Raw genomic sequence first — 19,675 nt, forward strand, 5'->3', positions numbered from 1 at the left:
ACCATAATCCCCTCTGCACAAACCAGGCTACCGCCAAAACCAGACAGAACCATGATTTGTCACTCCAGACATCTCTACTGCTTTACACCGTGCATTGCAAAAGTGGCAAAAGCACAACATTAGTGTTTAAACTTTTTATTTATTTTTTTAAATAAAAATAAATATTTTCCATAAGACACTTCAGTTACCAACAGATGAGTCCTCATTATTTTTTGGTTAGACCCTGAAACAAATTTCAGAGTATAATATCACCATCCAGAGAGAAACTTGAGGCAGAAGCTCTTGGTTTTGATGGAGGAAGATGGACGGATGCTCTGGTTTGTCTGGGTGGCCCAGCAACACCTAGCACCAACGGATACAAAGTAGGTAACTGAGGTTTTCATGTCATGGTTGGACCAGTCAATTTAGATCCTCATCAGCCAGGACTCATGTTGGAACAGGAGCTCTGTCTGATTACAGCAGCAGACTCGCATAGGATTTAGCTCCTGCTGGGTCTAAAATGTATGAACTGAACCATTTTCCGCTGCCATACACAATGCATTCCAGACAAGAGCATTTCCTCTTTGATCTGCATCCACAGACCATGTTTAAAAACTTCGTAAACCTGTGAAGGTTGTTAGACTCCAGTACTGGTTGTTTTACCCTGACGGTGTGTTTACTTTCCTCTCAGCAGGACGTGCTGGTATTTCACTTTGACCTGGAGAGAGTCTATAAGCTCCACAATCTCTGTGAAGTAGCTGGTCTCTTCTCCTAGGATCATTTCTGACTGGATTAGTTCTGAGTACTGCAGTCTGAGGGCGAGCAGAGAACCCAGCAGAGCATTGTCTGAGCGGTACTGATCCAGACACACAGGAGTCATGGCCAACAACGCCCGCAGAGCCTGCAAACAAGACGGCATCAAGTAAGCATACAATTCCTCTGGTTGTACTGGATCTGTTGGTTGAAGCTGCAGAGAGGCAGAGTGGAGGCTGGGGGTCGACGGCCCACCTTCTCCCTGTAGTCATGCTCAGTAGACTGGAGCAGCTGCGGCACCAGAGAGCACCAGCCCTCCTCCATCAGCTCCTCCTGCAGGGACACCTGGGAGTACTGACGTAGCCGCTCAGCATGGGCCGGGTCCTGGACCGGGTCCAGGCCGGCCTGGGAGATCAGCTCCTGGTCGAGCAGGATACAGAGACCAGATTCAGCCATTCCACCATTACAGAACTGTTTTTTTTTATTAAAAACCACTAGTTTTGTGGGGCCTTTTTAGAAATATTTGCAAACTCCTTCATTTAACCCCTTCAAAAATCTACATACAGAAGAAAAATATAAAGCAGGCTGATTGGACACAATCATTTTTATTCCTTATAGAACTTAAAGCTGCAGTAGGTGACTTATTACATTTTTTTTCTTTTTTTACATATTTGCTGAAACTATCACTATGTGGTAACTAACGGGTGCTGCTCATAAATTATGCATTAGCAAAAAAAAAAAAAAAACTGCGGGAATCCGTTTCTGAGCAAACATGTTTGTTTAATAAATTCAGTAAAAGCAGGTTTGACGCCATCCAGGTCCAGTAAAAGCTGCTGGATATTTGTGCTCCTGTAAATAAAACTATAAAACTAATAAAACTATAAAACTAGAAAGCAGAAAGTATGCTTATTAAAAGATGACTACTTGGTTTGTACCTTCTCACTGATCATGTCGTACAGCATGGTGACTATGCGTGTTCGCAGGATTCCACCAGCGTCTGCCCTGAAGAGCTCCGATAGAATCTGCAGCCCACCATGGGACAGGAAGTGGTGCTGTGCGTAGGGGAAGTGACGCAGGAGGCATGCTAGTGCAAACAAGACCTAAAATCACAGAACCATAAATTTAAATGTTCTCTGTATGGATGGCGGGATGTGCAGGCAGGAAGCCACCTTCTTCTTGACGTTGAGTGGCTGAGTGGTGGCAAGCGTTGTTAGAAGGGTCTGCAGAGCGCCCCCCTCCACTGCTTGGACTTGGACTACCGGGTTACTGCAGGACCAACACAGATGCATCAAAGCAAAAAGCTGAACACAATTTCGTCCTAAGATGTGCTGAGAATGGAGGCATGAGTCCGGCTCAGCACCTGGCCACAGCGGAGCCCAGGACCAGGGCAGAGTTCTCCTGGAGTCGGACATCAGAGCTGTTCATACCCTGCAGGATGAAGCTCAGGCCCCCCATCGCACACAGGGTTTGAGCGTTATCCACCTAAAACACACACACACACACACCAACATGCAGGTTAACATGATAACATGCAGTGAGCTCATGGGGAATGTGCCATGCTACCTGATGCACCAGGTACTCCAGCTCCTGCAGGATGCTCAGTTTCTGCTCCGCAGTGGAGTTGCTGCTGTTGAACTGATCCAGCAGGCGCCTCATGATCTGAAAACACAGGAAACAGCATGAGATGAAGGGAGTAAACTGATCCATCATCTGATCTTCAGTTGGGAGCCAGTGAGAGAGAGCAAGACTTCCAGCAGTGAACAAGAAGGCTGACTACATAGTGTACCTGGACATCCGTCTCCACCAACAGGTCCAGCTCAGCCATGTCCTTCTTTAACTCGTCCAGTGACCGGAACGCAGACGGCGCAGAGTCCTGCAGACACAGTAAGGGTTGGGACGGTGCTGAGCAGAACCCGGTCAGTACGGCGCGCTCTGCAGCACCTCACTACCTGACTGCTCTGGTCCTCCTTGATCTTCTTCATGGCCCGCTTCACCTCATCGGGATCAATGGAGGACCAGCTCTTTTCTTCTTCCCTGCCACCACAGAATGACCATTTCTATCGCTGATCTTTGACCACTGCTCTTCAGCCTTGAGGAAAGCATTTCCTGAATGCATATGTGCTAGCAGGGACCCACCTGTGCTGCTGGGTCCAGTACTTGAGTTGTTCCTCCCCCAGCCTGACCTCCTTCTCACCGGTCTGCAGGTTGAGCCTCACATGGGAGCCTGCTGGGACGGCCTGGCCTGAGTTCACACACGCACGCACGCACGCACACGCACAGCCAACAACGTTATGACAAGTGGCCATTGGTCAAACAGACACAGACTGAGTCGCCTATGTTTGTATGGACAGTTGACATTTATGAGAAGACAATGAATGCTTGTATGGTCAAAGACCAAATATAATGTAATAATCTATATTTTAGGTTATGCTTTCTGGCATTCCTGCATAATTAACAGAATCTCATTATACTTTGTACAAATATTAAGTTATTTTTGACGTATGTGAGTTTTAAAGAGTGCTTCACCATAACGTGCTAAAAGCAACTGAACAGATGTGGTTACTTCACCTGGTTTCAGTGTTTGCCACTGTTCATTAGGCTGAACAACCTCAAAAACTCCATCATCGTCATCAACTGTCACCTCCTCCTCTTCATCAGCACCCCCTCCTCCTTCAGTATTCACCACGGTTAAGGCACCTTCAGACTGCAGACACAGGTAAGAAATGTAGAATCATCATTTAGTAATACCCAATTATGTCCGAATAAATAATACAAAAAACTACTTATTGTGGCATTTAAGAAATTAGAACTCATTTTGGTAATCCTAAGTGACCAAAAACAGGAACAACTCAATCTGATTTCATGTCAGATAGTGGGGGGAAAAAGGTTTCATTATTACAATAAATTCCTTATTTAATTCATATGTGAAAGTTTAAATTTATTCTGCAGTTTATTCTCCAGCTTCTCCTTGCTGTCTGTAATCTTGACTTTGAGCTGCTTCTGTATTCTCCACAACAACGCTCTGTCTTGTTTCCTAAAAGCTCTTTTTTACTTGTTTAAAAGTTAATTTAGGTCACTGGTGATCCAGGATTTGTTAATGGAAAAGCATCTCACTGTTCTGGTGGGGATGGTGCTGTCCACACAGAAGTTCATGTAGTCAGTCACACACAGTCATGGTATTGATGTCATCTCCATGTGGCTGGGAGAGAGTAGCCCAATCACAGTTGCTTCAAAACAACCCTGGAGAGCCTCTTCTGTTTCCTGTGACCACTTCTTAACAGGAAGATGGCTGTTAGGAAACCCCCTGGTCTCTTCACCAGGGGTTTGTATTCAGAGCAGGGAAAAACAAGATTATCGTTCGATTTTGCCAGAGGAGGTCTTGGTTTGGAGATGCATCCTTGATATTAGCATAAAACAATTCCAAAATCTTGTTTGCCCGGGTGGAGAAGCTGAAACTGGTGAAAAGTTGGCAGTGTAGAAGAGTGAGGCATGACCAGAAGGGGGGGAAAATGATAATTCCAAGGGCCCTTGACCACAGGGGGGCCCCCACAATTTTTATTTATTTATTTTTTACAACAAATAGAAAAAAAAATGGGGCCCTGTCAATTACTGTTATTGTGGTTGTATTTTTATTGTTTTTAGCAGTAAAACTTAAATGTTACCTTTCCCAGACCAAAAGGCACACATCCCTGAACCCCCCTGTATCTGCGTTAAATGGTTAGTTCCTGCTTAGCGTGCTTGATGGTGACGTTTTCAGCAGCATTCAGTACGACAAGAACGACTATGGCAGTTACTATGCTGCCTAGAAAAATAAAGTCAAGTTTGAAAAAATAGAGATATAAGAGAGAAAAAGACAAGAATGTCTATTTGTAACCCAGTTTTTCTCCAAGAGGTGAGTAGACTGTGATCATCAACCATTTAGCATAGTTAGCTTAGCTACAGACTGTTTGCCTACATAGCATTTAATGAATTAAGGAAAAGAAATGCCAAGATATTCATATATTTAACTTGTCCCTGTACATTTTACCATTCTTAACAGTCAGCAGCAGCTCTAATCCCAAAGGTGAGCAACACTGTATCCAATGACAACCTAGTTAGCATCATTCCAGGGAATCCATAGGGATTTCGTAGTGTCTTTGCTCCTTTAACAATTACACAACAAAAACGATATATTTGTTGCTGACAGAAATTCAAACAATCTTTATAAAATTATAAAAAACAGCCTCCTGTCTGGACTGCAGCCAGCCAGTTTTACCTTAGTTTGCATTAAAATTAATATTTCATATATATATATATATATATATATATATATATATATATATATATATATATATATATATATATATATATATATATATATATATATATAATATATATAAAAACACCAGAGCAATAGAGGCTCAGATCTACCACACCAGACAAGACCCAAGGTGTAGGTTGTACAAGGAGGCCTCTGAGACAGTCCAGCACACAACAGCAGGGTGCAAGATGCTGGCAGGGAAAGCGTACATGGAACGACATAACCAAGTGGCGGGCATAGTGTACAGGAACATCTGTGCAGAATATGGACTGGAAGCCCCGAGATCAAAGTGGGGAACACCCCCAAAGGTGGTGGAGAATGACCGAGCCAAGATCCTGTGGGACTTCCAGATCCAGACAGACAAGATGGTAATGGCGAACCAACCGGACATTGTGGTGGTGGATAAAGAACAGAGGAAAACCGTTGTGGTGGATGTAGCAATACCAAGTGACTACAACATCAGGAAAAAGGAGCACGAGAAACTGGAGAAATACCAGGGCCTCAGAGAAGAACTGGAGAAGGCCGGAAGGTGAAGACCACAGTGGTGCCTGTGGTCATCGGGGCCCTCGGGACAGTCACCCCCAAACTGGAGCAGTGGACAGATCCCAGGAACAACATCAGACATCTCAGTCCAGAAATGTGCAGTTCTAGGCACAGCCAAGATACTGCGCAGAACCCTCAAGCTCCCAGGCCTCTGGTAGAGGACCCGAGCTCAGAGGATGAAAGAGACCACCTGCGTGGTGAGAAGGGAATTTTATATATATATATATAAAAATGTCATGTCCCTCCTGACCCGTCCTCTCCTAAGTGAAATTAAAGCTGCAGTATGTAACTTTTATAAAAAATATTGTTTGACATATTTGTTTGAACCGTTATTGTGTTGTGACAGTGTGGCATAAGAGATAATTTGTGAAAAAATGATTTCCTCTGCCTTCTCCCAGTGCTATTTAGAAACAACCAATCAGAAGCAGGAGGCGGGTTTTAGCACTGTCAATCACAATCTCATGCAGCTGCTCATCCTCCCTCCCAAACTGTGAATGCTCAGTTTAGTTAACATAGCTACCAATGATGGCAGATGTACAGTTTCCCTGTAACAATAAGGTATGAGAGGCCCCATGGGCCAAAACTTACAAACTCTCTTACACATACTATCAAATTTTCTTACACTCGCTATCAAACTCTCTCACATTCGCCATCAGACCCTCTCACATTCGCTATCAAACCCTCTCACATTCGCCATCTAACCCTCTCACATTCGCCATCTAACCCTCTCACATTCGCCATCTAACCCTCTCACATTCGCCATCTAACCCTCTCACATTCGCTATAAAAACCCTCTCACATTCGCTATCAAACCCTCTCACATTCGCCATCTAACCCTCTCACATTCGCCATCTAACCCTCTCACATTCGCTATAAAAACCCTCTCACATTCGCTATCAAACCCTCTCACATTCGCCATCTAACCCTCTCACATTCGCCATCTAACCCTCTCACATTCGCCATCTAACCCTCTCACATTCGCTATAAAAACCCTCTCACATTCGCTATCAAACCCTCTCACATTCGCTATCAAACCCTCTCACATTCGCCATCTAACCCTCTCACATTCGCTATCAAACCCTCTCACATTCGCTTATCAAGCTCTCTTACATTCACAGTCAAACTCTCTTGCACGTACTATCAAACTCTCTGACAGAGTTTGATTGCAACGGAAGTAAACTTAAAATTTCAGTTTCCGATTGGACCCCAGGCAGGAGTAGGCGGGTTTTCACGGACAGAAAAATAGCTGAGCGGCAGCTACTAACAGAAGCAACTAATATTTTAAATGACATCATTAGCGTTCCCACAGTAATGTCAACATTATCAAAAGTGTTTAGAAGCCGACAGCCAGCATTGGAAACCCCATCCATCAGTGGGATAGTCGCCTCTTTGGAAATGGCAGTAAAGCTAGCGACAGCACAAGTTATGGCGCTCTCTTTTCAAAATAAAAGCACATCTCCAGTTTATGTTTGATTCACACATCAAGTTTCTCTCCTGCGGCTATAACAGGCTAAAGCTTTGTGTTAATTAACCCTCTATGGCATGACTTTTTTATTTTTTTGGGGAAAAAATATTTTCCTGCATTCTTTTGGGAGCCTGTTGGTCCCTAATTACATATCAATCATAAAATCGGACCCCGACACCTCCCGGAACCGGATTTGGGTTTGTTGCCTCAGGGCAACATTTTGCTACAAGGGGTCTAAAACGCCAAGTTTTCTACAGTGATTATGAGAAATTAAATACAAATCAAACAAAAACTATATTCATAAAAAAACCTTTTTTGACAAAAATAAATCAGACATGTTCCAACTCACCAAATATAAAATAAACGACTAACTTTCATTAATGAATGGTACATTTGCACAAATTACTAAAACGAGCATTTGTGTGTTTGTACATGGGTATGTTTGGCAGAGTTAGAATCACTAAGGATGTTGAAAACAGTCTTTTTCCTTATTACATGTTAAACGTCAGGAAGGAATTGCTTGCTGATGTGAAAAAAAGTGTGCATCACATTTTTGGCACTTGATTATTGGCGTACCAGGGAATCACCATCTGTTTATCTGATTATCTATGGGTTGTAGCGACCAGATTCACATCAGTGACAGGACTTAGGGCTGCAGGTTCCCTTTTATAAGAGTTTGTAGTTCTGATTTTTTTGGTAGAATTTGAGCCAAGCAAAGGACAACATTTCCACCAGCTCCCATATCTGGTAGATTTGGTGGTGGTACGGCTCACCCTGTGTATATTTTCAAGTTGTAAGGAACACCATCTGCACCAGCCATATGAAGTACCCTGCAGACCCGTATATTTGGGTTTAGCAGGTATTGCTTCAGTCTTTGCCTACCTTGGAATGGGGCCATTTGTTCATTGATGACCAGCTCTTCACCCTTTGGGACTCAAGTCAGTTTTGAAGATAAACAAACAATGAAATAATGGTTGTACAGTGTTTTCATTGGGAATGACCCCAGATGAACCATGCACATTTTGTCCATGAAATGATCTTGCATCCATCTCCTGTTGCTGTTAATCAATAATAAATTAAAAAATTGGCTTTGATAATCATTTTGTAATCAACTGCATATCATCGCATTAGAATAATATATAAAAAAGCCCTAACTGCGCAATGTTGCCCTGAGGCAACAAACAAAAAAACACAGTTTTAGCATATAAATTATTTAAAAAATTGTCTTGAAATGATCTATAATGCTTCTTTACATACTCACAGATATTAAAATATTTTTCGTTAGAGTGACCCAAATTTAAACATGAAGAAAAGTGATGTATAACTTACAAGTAGGAGGCAAGGTGTAGCATGCACCTCCACTTCATAAAAAGGACTGCTCCTCTTCTAAGTAAAAGGTCACATGAACCTCAATACCTTTTTTATTTGGACAAAAATGTCTGGAGGCATTTTAAATCATTCCCCCCAAAAAAATAAAATAAAGGAGCAACGTGAGGTACAGAAATGTGGTTTGTTGACCGAGGGCAATGCCATGCCATAGAGGGTTTTAATTCACAAAACGACATTATGTACCTGAAAAAAAATATTATGTGGGCAAAAAATCCTGTAAAGCACATATGTGCAACCTCAGTTAAAATTGGTCTTATAGGTGTCCCTGTATCATCCTGAAGTCAGAGAAGTACCTGGTAAGGTATTGTTTATGTAATCTGAAAGATTTTTTTGCATGTCAAATGTCAGCAATTTTGATTGAGGTAGCACATATGTGGTTTACAGAATTTTTTGCCAACATAATATGTTTTAATTTATTTTCAGATACATGATTTTCTTTAGCAAATCAATTAACACAAAGTTTTACATTTTTAAAGCCGCAGGAGAGAAACATTAATCAAACATAAACCGGAGGTCCGCTTTTATTTTGAAAAGCCTGCCTGGGGTCCAATCAGAAACTGAAATTTTAAGATACAGCTACTCTCCTCCTTCTCCTCAGACGCTGCACAGACTTTTTTAGAAACTCTTCTCGGCTGTAATGGTAAAGTGTCTCCTTTCAGCGCTGAAATTTAATAAAATAAGTAAAGTCTGAATGCTTTTCTTGGCTGATTTTATGCTCCGTGTGTCAATACAAATTATGATTCATCAATTGAGATTGTCATTCTCAACACTGTGAATGTAAGAGAGTTTGATAACGAATGTGAGAGGGTTTGATAGCGAATGTGAGAGGGTTTGATAGCCAATGTGAGAGGGTTTGATAGCCAATGTGAGAGGGTTTGATAGCCAATGTGAGAGGGTTTGATAGTACGTGTAAGAGAGTTTGATAGTGAATGTGAGAGAGTTTGATAGTTTGTCAGTATGTGTAAGAGAGTTTGATAGTAAATGTATGAGAGTTTGATAGTACGTGTAAGAGTTTGTAGGTTTTGGCCCTTGGGGCCTCTCATAGACCACAGCTCTCGCTTAGCCGCTGTGGAAAAGGCAGTGGAGCGTCTTCTGCTGAAAGTTGATGATTTGGAGAACCGCAGTCGCCGCAGAAATCTAAAAATCATTAATCTCCCAGAGGTGACGGAGGGCACTACCTCCCTGGTGGATTTTCTCCAGTCAACTCTTCCAGCTCTGGATGGCCTTTCTTCCAATTTCCCTTCGCTGGAGATCGAGCGGGCCCATCGAGCCTTGGCCGCCGTTCCTGACCCGGGCAAACCCCCGAGGAGTGTACTGGTTCGGTTCTTAAGATTTTCAAAGCGGGAGGCTGTGCTCAGAGCTGCTTTGAAGAAACGTGATATTCGACATGGCGGCTCCCAGTTGCGTTTCTACCCCGATTTGTCCTCTGAAGTCCTGCCTAAGCGACGAGAGTTTGACGCTGTGGGGAGAGCGCAGGCTCGGCTTAACAAGTATCGTGGATTCGCTTACCCTGCTCGCCTCCGGTGTTTGCATGAGGGTCAGATTCACCTGACACTCCGGAGTCAGCTGCTTTGTTTTTGGACTCTATTAAGTGCGGTAAATCTTTCGCTCTCCATTGTTGTTGTTTTTGTTCTTGATGACGCTGTAGAGAGTTGGACAGGTCACAGAGTCCTCTCTGACGGTTTCATCCCCTTCACGCAAAGTTCTGGACCATGAAAGCGTGACTACACGAAGAACAATTTCATTTCGTATACTTTAGGGTGTCTTGAACTATATTATCGTATCTATTCTCTCTTCTACAAGAGAGAATGGATGCGAATATAAGCAAGGCAATGCATGCTAATATTGGACTTTTATTCGCTTATTCATGTAGCAATATTATTTCACTTTGTTACCAATATTTTTATATTTTTGTTTACATTTTATTTTCCAATTTTCTGTGGAGAGAGGACTGTAGGTGTGTAGGTGGTGTTCAACAGTGGCATAAAAAGTGGGTATGCAGCGCACACAATGCTGGGGGCGAGGGGGTTGTTGGGGGAGCGAGCATATGTTTTCTATGCCGACGTTCCTTCCTTGGGGGGGGGGGGATTTATGTTTTCGAATCCACCTGAATAATGTGCAGTTGCGCCACTGGTGTTCAATATTCATCCTGGGGCACTGATGCGGTTTTTGGGTGTCCTGTTTGTTTCTGTGATCACACTGTTTAGATACAGTATTGTGAAGTTATACTTAGGTTTTATGGTGACTTCTTTTGGGATGTTTCTTGCCATTTGGGGGCAGGATATGGGAGGGTATGTGCTGCTTGTCAAAGGGTTTTCTTTTGTCTTCTTTAGTCGCTCCACAATAATCTTGGTTTTCTCCTCTTCATGTCTCTTTTTGGCCTCAGTATTTCATTCATCTCCCTCCAACACCATTCATAGTACCTTAAGCCAGTATGCCTCAACCACTTAATCTCATTTCCTGGAATGTCAAGGGTTTAGGCCATGTAATAAAGAGGAAGAAATTTTTGACTTTTTTAAAGAAGCAAGTAGTAGGCCTGTCGTGATAAACGATAAATCAATTAATCGCACGATAAATTAAACCTATCGACCTCATTTTAATTATCGTCTTTATGTCTCTTCCTGCCTTTTTTCTTTCTCTTGATGACACTGAATGAAAAAAGGCTCAGCTCTGGTGCTCTCCACTGACCCTTCCTTCCTCATTTTCTTAGTGTAATATGTCCAGCTCACACTACACGAGTTGTCGCCCACTGTTGGCCCATTTTCAAAACCTGAGAGACACATTAGCTGACAGAAATCCTAGGTATAACGATTCGATCGGGTTCGTCGTGCTGTGTGGCGTCCAGCCACATGGGCACAAAATAATGGCTACAAGTCCAGTTAAATAATTTTAAAATCAGGCATTAATCAATGCTTTACTAGAAACTACCTGTGATGCATGTGACTATGGGTTCAATTGCCCTTTCAGACCATGCCCCTATTTATTTATAATATGGATCTACATTTAATACTGTGAGGACTCCCATCTGGAGATTTAATACCTCGTTCTTGAATAGCAACTGTTTTTGTACCTTTGTTAGGAATAATCTTTCACAGTACTGGTCTGATAATGAATCTTCTCCAGTTTCTTCTGCCATGATTTGGGATGCGGCCAAGACCACCTTACAAGGACAGCTAATTTCCTATGGCTCTTTTCAGAAAAGAGTTTTGGAGGAAAACAGAAAAAACTAGAGAATGAGGTGTCTAGGTTGGAGCATATACATAAACAATTTCCTACATCATGGAATCTGAAGGCATTAGTTGCTGCTAGGACCAAGCTAAATATGGACTATACTCGCCATGCCCGCTGTTACTCTATACTAAGCAGAAATATTATGAGTTCGGTAACAAGTCAAGCCATCTGCTTGCCTATCAATTAAAGAACCAAATCAATGATCGCTCTATCAATATGATGACATGTAAGGGGGATGTTACCTGTGTTCCGTCTGCTATTAACACTTTCAAAGACTTTTATAAATCCCTTTACATGGCTGATAAAATCGAATCAGACATTGGTTCCTATTTAGATGGTGTTCTTTTGCCCTCAATTTCAGAAGAGGCTCGCTCTGCCCTTGATGCTGCTTTTACACCTGAGGAGGTCTGGGTGGCAATCCAGTCGATGCCGAATGGAAAGTGCCCTGGTCCAGATGGATTTCCACTGGAATTTTTAAGAAGTTCTGGCCCGAGATCCATCCCATCTTTTTACTTGCTATAAACAATATCTTAGCAGGAGGTGTTCCTCCGTCCTGGAATTTTGCCTCCATCAGTTTATTGTTGAAGAAAGATAAAAATCCCTTAGATTGCACATCCTATAGACCTATCAGTCTCCTTGATGTTGGTTCAAAATTGTTGCGAAGGTGTTGGCATGGAGACTAGAAAAAATTCTTCTGAAGATAATAAATCACGACCAGACAGGTTTTGTGAAATCTAGATATGGAACAGACAATGTGCGTCATGCACTGAATGTCATTCATTGTCTTAATCATCATAAAGACCCTCCTCTGATCATTTCTCTCGATGCAGAAAAGGCCTTCGATTGGGTAGAATAGCCCTTTTTATTCTTAGTTCTACAGAAATTTGTCATGGGCCTTAATTTTATTAACATGATTAAAGCCTTCCATTTCAATCCAGTAGCCATGGTAAATACTAACGGTTTGCTGTCTGATGGTTTTTCTGTTCAGAGGGGTTGTAGACAGGGGTGCCCCTTGTCACCTTTGTTGTTTACGCTGTTCATTGAACCTTTAGCTGAGTCTATTAGATCTAACCCAGACATATCTGGAATTAGGATAGGTGAAGATCACCATGTGATCTCTCTTTTTGCAGATGATGTCCTTTTATAATTGAAAAACCCAGATAAATCAATCCCGGCTGTACTTAGTTCCATAGATGAATTTGGCGCTCTTTCGGGTTATAAGATTAATTTAGGCAAGTCTGTCGCTTCTCCTCTCAATATCCCTCAAGATATGGTATTTTTCATACGTCTAAAAGAGGTTTCAAGTACTTGGGCATCTTTATCACCCCTGATCTGAAAGACTTATTCTCATCAAACTACTCCCCCCTAGTTCAGAACATTAAGAATGATCTGACCAAATGGTCCACTTTACCTATATCACTTCTTATTAGGGTTAATGCAATAAAAATGAATATTCTCCCTCGCTTAAATTACCCATTTCAAAATCTTCCTTGCTACTTGTCCCTCACATTCTTAGGGTTTGTCTCTACCCAACATGCAGCTCTATTACTGGTCTGCCCAGCTTAAAATTATGTCAGACTGGTTTTCTAGTAGAGACAACTGTTTATGGCTGGGCCTTGAATCTTTATCATGCTGTCCTAGAAGGTTAAGCTCTCTCCCTTTTATCAATAATTTAGATCAATTGGATTCATTGAAGGAAAACATGGTAGTTTACAGTACTTTGTTAGCTTGGCAAGACATAAGGAAATACTTGAATATTCCTCCCTTTTTCTCAATTCGATCCCCCCTGACTTTAAACCCGGACTTGCCAACTTCTATTAGAAGTATTGGCCTATTGAACTGGTCCTCTTCTGGTCCGACTGATTTCTCTGATCTGTTGATTTCTGGTTCCATTAAATCATTTAATCAAATCAGGGACATTAGCAACATCCCTCAAAGAGATTTTTATAAATACCTTCAAATTCGCCATTTTATGGAGTCATTGTTTAGGTCCAATGCATTCCGTAGGGAACTGACGGATTTAGAAAATACTCTGATTTCAACCAAATCTCCCAAGGGCCTGATTTCCAAGTTCTATGCATCCTTACTCAGCTTTGAACCATCAAGCTTTGACTGTAAAGCGGCTGTGAGAACGTGATCTGCAGGTGAAATTCAGTCCTATAGATTGGCTCAAGATTTGCAATGGAACCTCTCTTTCCTCAATGTACTTCTATTTCTATACATGAACAAAATTTCAAACTCTTCTATAGATCCTACTATACCCCTGTTCGTCTCCAGAGAATGTTCCCCGACCGTTCCAATCTGTGCTGCAAATGTTTGAGGCATAGAGGTACATTTTTCCATCTATTCTGGTCATGTGAGTTATTACTGACCTTTTAGAGGGACGTCCATTCTGTGACTGAAAAGGTTTTGGGTGTTTGCTTTTCCTTGTCCCCTATGTTTTACCTTCTAAATCTTTGCTTACAATTCTCTGTTTTCTTGCCAAGAAGTGTATTTTGTTACAATGAACTTCACCAAATATGTGGCTCACACAGATTTCTGTCATCCTTCCTTTGGAAAAGCTGACCCATGATCTTAATCACAAATCAGACACATTTTCGACACTTTGGGGTCCTCTTGAGTCCTTTCTGCTTGGTCCCTAGGATTTTAGTATTTTACTTCGTTTTACAGCTCTATTTTTTCTCGCCTGTTTTTTTTTTTTTGTTGTTGTGTTTTGTTTTTTCCTCTTCTCTCTTGATGAGAAGTCTGGATTGTTTTATGTATATTTTGCACATTGTCTGAGACTGTTGCAAGTGGGAAGAGATTTCAATGAGATAAAACTAATATTAAAAAAATTAAGCAATTTATTTGCTGTATTGTATGCGGACTGTTGCAGGTAAAATTCACTAGCAGTAAATATTGTGCTAGTATCAGTATTGGACCAAAGAAAGCAAGGCAGTTGCAAGTCTTATGATGCTTTTGATGGATCAGACTCAAGAATCTGTAACAGTAGTTGCGCGAATGGGGGTTGGGGGGGAGGCAATATTCCTGTCAGCGCCCCTGGGCATGACTAAGGCCCCGTTTACACGACGATTTCGGGGGAAAACGGAAGAGTTTTGTTGCGTTTGTAGTGCGCATTTACACGAAACCACCGAATGTTTTCTCTGACAACGGCACAGATTGAAAACGGGTTCCAGAGTGCGATGTTTCTGAAACGTACCGTTTTCCGTTGTCGTGTAAACCGAGAAAACGGATCTTTTCTTCCAGAGAATCTCCAGCTCATGCATAGTATGACGCAAAACATAGCTGCTTCCTACAATCCACAGAAGAAGAAGAAACTAGTACTCACAATACTGGTGTTACTGTTTCCCCATCAGATACGGTTCCCTCAGGGTCTCTTCACTGCTCCGCACCGCCCAGGTAGCAAAATACACGGCTGTTTGTTCAGCCTCTTATCTAGAGAACTGGACCAGCCCCGTCTCCAGACGAGTTTAACAGGGGGGGCATCGACTTATTTTGGGGGGGGGGGCAAAATGAGTCTATGTAGCTGAACATAGACAACATCAATAGCATACAGGCTACTTGTTAACAAGCTTAACGTGCTGTATTGATATTAGCTAGTCATCTTTTAACTATCATTACCTGCATCAGACAGCTTTACTCAACTCAGTCGGTTAGTTTGGGGAAAAAACTGTGCAAAGTTATTTACGTTTTGCTGGTTTGCTGCCATGATTCTAACACACACCATAGACATAATATAAGGGTAGACGCCGCATTGGCTGCTCCGGCGCAGGAAATACGGCGGCCATCTTAGAGCGGTATAAACTCCTACTTTCCTCAATCAAAACAATAGACGATGCCTCAGCTCTGAGGGATATTATTGTTCGGATCTATGGATTATTGATGTGAGGGCTCCACAGACAGCATTTCACAAGTAAGATGGACATATTATTGTGTATATATTGTGATTATATTATATATTAGAATATTACTTTACTGTATTTATGTCCACCGGCGAGATACCAGCTAATATTAGCTGGTATCTCGCCTAGCTGGTATCTGAACCCGGTGTAATACGGGTTCAGCCCCGCTATGAAGACTAACTGAGATTCTGTACATCTAAAAATATTAATTATTCTCTAACATTGACTTAGATTATATGACACAAGAGCATTAGAAATGAAACAATATAACACATATTATAAAACTTATGTGTTATAACATTCACCAGCAAAGTTTACACAGGTGGTAAAGACTATTATTTATATGTAATTCTTTCACTAGTAAGATACATCCCAAATCTTCCGTTTTTGTTTTGAAAGTTTCATAAAGACACGATGTGAGGAAGAAGAGGGAGAAATCTATAAAGAGAGACGAATTCACTGCAGCAGGATGGATCTCATCAGATTTTGGACTTAATCTCAACTGCTGAATCTCTGAAGCTAGAAGTCGGCAAAAAAAAAAAAAAAAAAAAAAAAAAAAAAAAAAAAAAAAAAAATATATATATATATATATATATATATATATATATATATAAATATATATATATATAAATATAAATATATATATATATATATATATATATATATATAATTCAGTATTAATTATTTATTTGTGCCATTATGAATCTTTATTTGTGTTGTATAGTTATTTAAATATGTATTGATATTACTAAATAATTTATTAAATAAATTATGAACGGCTGTGTGCTTTGTAATATGCTCTTTATACATCAATATCAGAATATTCCATTCCTATTCTATTGTTTTAGCCACTAAGCATATTTAAATACTTAAATAACTTAAATAACATACTTAAATAATACAATTGTTTATAAATGTAGCTTTGATATCTGTTTGAATAAGGTTTCCAGTAACAAAAAAGCGTGTTATGATCGATTAAATGCGCTGATCCGTCACTGTGCCTGTTAAACACATAGGACCGAGTAGAGTGGTATACCGCTCCAAGATGGCCGCCCTAAATCTCGTCAGCGACAATAGGCGACAGCGGGGCATGAGGCGTCTATCCTTATATTATGTCTATGACACACACCTGCGCAGCAGCAGCACGTCTACTTTGCTGCCTCACAGTGTAAACCCAGCGCGAGCGTCTCAGCGTTAATATTGCGTTTGAAGGCGGCTCGGAAAAACAGGTTACGACTTGTTAGCAACGGATTAAACTGTTTTAACTGCTGGAAAAGGTGACAGAGGACACGGATATGGGAAGGGCGGGAGCTCCTATTTTATCAAATTTATATAGGAATAACAGACTGTTGGCCATTCCAAGGTAAAAACAATAAACAGCTTCCAGTCCGGGGCCCGCTACGGACACCGAGAAAGCTCAAACAAGGTGTTGCAGCAAAGTTATCCCACTTTTTCCAACTGCATGCGCCCTAATCAGACGCACACAATGCGTGTTTTCTCCCAATCTATGGGAGAACGGTACCTGATAGGGAAACACGAATCTACATGCCTTTAAGTAGAACTTTTTTTAAAACACATGCACACTCAGTTTCAAAGAACCTAGCACCAACTAGGTGCAGTGAGAGCATTACACGTTTTCGATGTGTGCAGTTACTGTGTAAACACAGATCGTAATTAGAACGTTTTCATGTAAACGATCCAACAAAAACGGAACAAAGCTTCCGTTTTTGTTGGATCGTTGTCGTGTAAACGCCCCCTAAAATCACCACTTATTGCAATAAATGTATTGGGGTGTTGTGTCTGTATCTTGGCAACAACAGAACAAATGACATCACATGCATTATCAGCAACAGCTGAAGGTGGGATGTAAACAGCTGCCAAAATAACACTTGTGAATTCTTTTGGTAAATAATATGGATGGAAACTTAATGGCAAGAGTTCAATGTCTGGACTGCAGAGACGAGGCTTCACAGTAACATGCCTGGATGACACAAGCACTGCTAAACCACCTCTTTTCTTTTCCTGCTGCTCTTTAAATCTGTCTGCTCGTATAGTCGTATATAGCCACGACTATATACGACTGGCAGAGGGATGCTGGAGTTGGGGATATAATCCTACAGCCACGTGTCAATAAAAGATATTATACTGCATTCTTTCTGAGTCTTTGTCAGGGTTACTTGTTATTATGGGTGGAAGAGATGGTTTGAACTTCCTCCTCTCTGCTCCCCACCACGCCTCCTGTTCAACTCCTCTGAGATTTCTGGCTTCAGTTGTGGAATTATTTCAGCTTTTCCAATGTTAATCAATTGCTGTAAGCCAGTGTTTTTCAACCACTGTGCCGCGGCACACTAGTGTACCGTGAGTGATCGTCAGATGTGCCGTTTAAATTATCCAATTTCACCTACCGTATTTCCGGACTATAAGCTGCTACTTTTTCCCTACACTTTGAACATGCGGCTTTTCTGTGGATTTTTCTTCAACCACCAGTGGGCTCTTTAGCAGGAAGTGAATCATTGGAAATCAAAATTGGAAATCAAAGAATGCGCTAATTTTCATTTAGAACAAGCACATGCCAGCAGCAGGCACGACGGAGAAATGTTTTCAGACTCATGTGATGCAGCTTCTAAGTTGAGGAGTATCTGGCAGTAGAGGAGGGAAATAAAGCCGATGCACGCAAACTCGGCGTGAACAAAACCAGATTTGGAGACGGAGAACTGCGGTCCTTAATATATCCAGCAGTTATTAGTATGCAGCCCTCTGCTGGGTCCTTATGGGAAACCGAGAGCGGCAGAGATACCAGCGGCCTGTAGCCCGGTGCAGTATGCAAGTTTCCAGAGCTGGGTGAGGGTTCAAAAAAATTGAAGGTACGGTTTATAGTATGGTGCGCTCATAGTCCGGAAAGTACGGTAATTGGTCTTAAAAGATTTTTTGAAAACAATTATCTGCAAATAATGTAGTGTTGTGGCACTGTTCAGGTGTATTTTTGAAGTGGACATGTTAAGTGCAATTTGAAATAAGAAATGTAAAATATGATAAAAAATAAAATTTTATGTTTATTTGATTCCTATTCAAGACACGTTGATAAGAATGACTATTGTAATATAGACGGCTACAAAGTATCTTTGTTTACATTTTTGGTTGGTGGTGTGCCTCGTGATTTTTTCAATTAAAACAATGTACTTTGGCTCAAAAAAGGTGCTGTAAGCCACCCCGTTGTTATGGTTACGCATCATAACAAAATAGCAAAGTATAAAAATGACTGGCAAAAATCAGCCCAGCTACACCGCATCCAAATCAAGAACAGTTGTCTAAAAAAAGCAATTTTCCCCCAAGAAAATTTTCTGACATTTGTCAGAAATTAAAGTTTGAAAAATATCTCAGTGAAAGTACAGAGCTACTCCAACGTGCCACCCTGAGCAGCGCAATACTAGAAATATGTCAAGCAATTTCTGAAATTCTTTAGTTTGGTTTTTACCCGGGTGAACAGCTCTACACTGTAACCTGGAGAGGTTCATGATATTCCAGATACTGGTTAGTTAAAACTCACCTTCTGGCTGAGAGAGCAGGGCAGCTGCAGGAGAACCAGAAACAAGCAGCTGAGAGAAGCTCCTCCAAAGTAACAGAAAATCAGCCTCATGATGACTGGAACAGGACAATATCAGGACAGTGAGCCTAGAGACACATGAAATACGTTGGACTGTTCCCACGTTGTTTTAATGTTGGCAGAAAGCTGACAGTGGGAGTTAGTTCGGCTTTCAGCTCCTTGTGCTGGACCAACCTGGAAAGACTCGAGGCTCCACGGTGGGTTCCTACCCAGGCTGGCCTCGTAAGCAGCTCTCTCGAACACCGACTAGAAAAATGTGACGCAGATGTTACTCTGAACTCACCTGCTGAACAGAGTCGCGTATTATCAAACTGTCACCACGTAAACATCAACACAGCTGTCTCACATTCACCGGGATGATTCCAGTGCTCTCATTGGTCCACGTAGTTAAAACGCATCCCCTCTTCAGTTGTTCAGCAGTAAAGCTACTTAATGGTGCCCTCTGCCGGCTTGGAGCGTTATTTCAGCAAATAAAAATGTCAGGAGGTGCGCCGGGTGGCTTTACCATC

The 19,675-nt window shown here is 41.5% G+C and overlaps 1 protein-coding gene and 1 long non-coding RNA gene across 5 annotated transcripts in view; one reads left to right on the top strand and one right to left on the bottom strand.

Moving 5' to 3' along the window:
• The window catches only part of LOC106911700 (uncharacterized), a 407,869-nt gene that overhangs the window by 337,193 nt on the left and 51,001 nt on the right, over positions 1-19,675 (top strand). The window lies entirely within an intron of this gene.
• On the bottom strand, positions 120-19,577 carry sil1 (SIL1 nucleotide exchange factor). Of its 4 annotated transcripts, none has more exons than XM_088009295.1 (12): positions 19,450-19,577; positions 19,110-19,234; positions 3,301-3,436; positions 2,869-2,974; positions 2,682-2,766; positions 2,519-2,605; positions 2,296-2,391; positions 2,093-2,214; positions 1,902-1,998; positions 1,668-1,832; positions 988-1,152; positions 120-880 (listed from the first exon to the last, which is right to left on the bottom strand). In XM_088009295.1, the coding sequence occupies exons 2-12, from the start codon at positions 19,197-19,199 to the stop codon at positions 656-658; spliced, it is 1,374 nt and encodes a 457-aa protein (XP_087865421.1). In that variant the 5' UTR covers positions 19,200-19,234; positions 19,450-19,577; the 3' UTR covers positions 120-655. The 4 variants fall into 4 exon arrangements, with proteins under 4 accessions (XP_087865421.1, XP_087865420.1, XP_087865419.1 ...); XM_088009294.1 differs by having other exon boundaries at positions 19,110-19,204; positions 19,341-19,574; XM_088009293.1 differs by having other exon boundaries at positions 19,341-19,573.

Source organism: Poecilia mexicana, unplaced genomic scaffold (assembly GCF_051168715.1).
Source record: "Poecilia mexicana isolate PSO_F unplaced genomic scaffold, ASM5116871v1 scaffold_10, whole genome shotgun sequence".
In the NCBI taxonomy this organism is placed as follows: Eukaryota; Metazoa; Chordata; class Actinopteri; order Cyprinodontiformes; family Poeciliidae; genus Poecilia; species Poecilia mexicana.

Coding starts and splice junctions, on each gene's coding strand:
- sil1 (XM_088009295.1), bottom strand. CDS start 19,199: ATGAGGCTGATTTTCTGTTACTTTGGAGGAGCTTCTCTCAGCTGCTTG. Junction 3,437..19,109: donor CCTGCTCTCTCAGCCAGAAG/GTGAGTTTTAAC, acceptor CTGTGTCTGCAG/TCTGAAGGTGCCTTAACCGT. Junction 2,975..3,300: donor GTGGCAAACACTGAAACCAG/GTGAAGTAACCA, acceptor GTGTGAACTCAG/GCCAGGCCGTCCCAGCAGGC.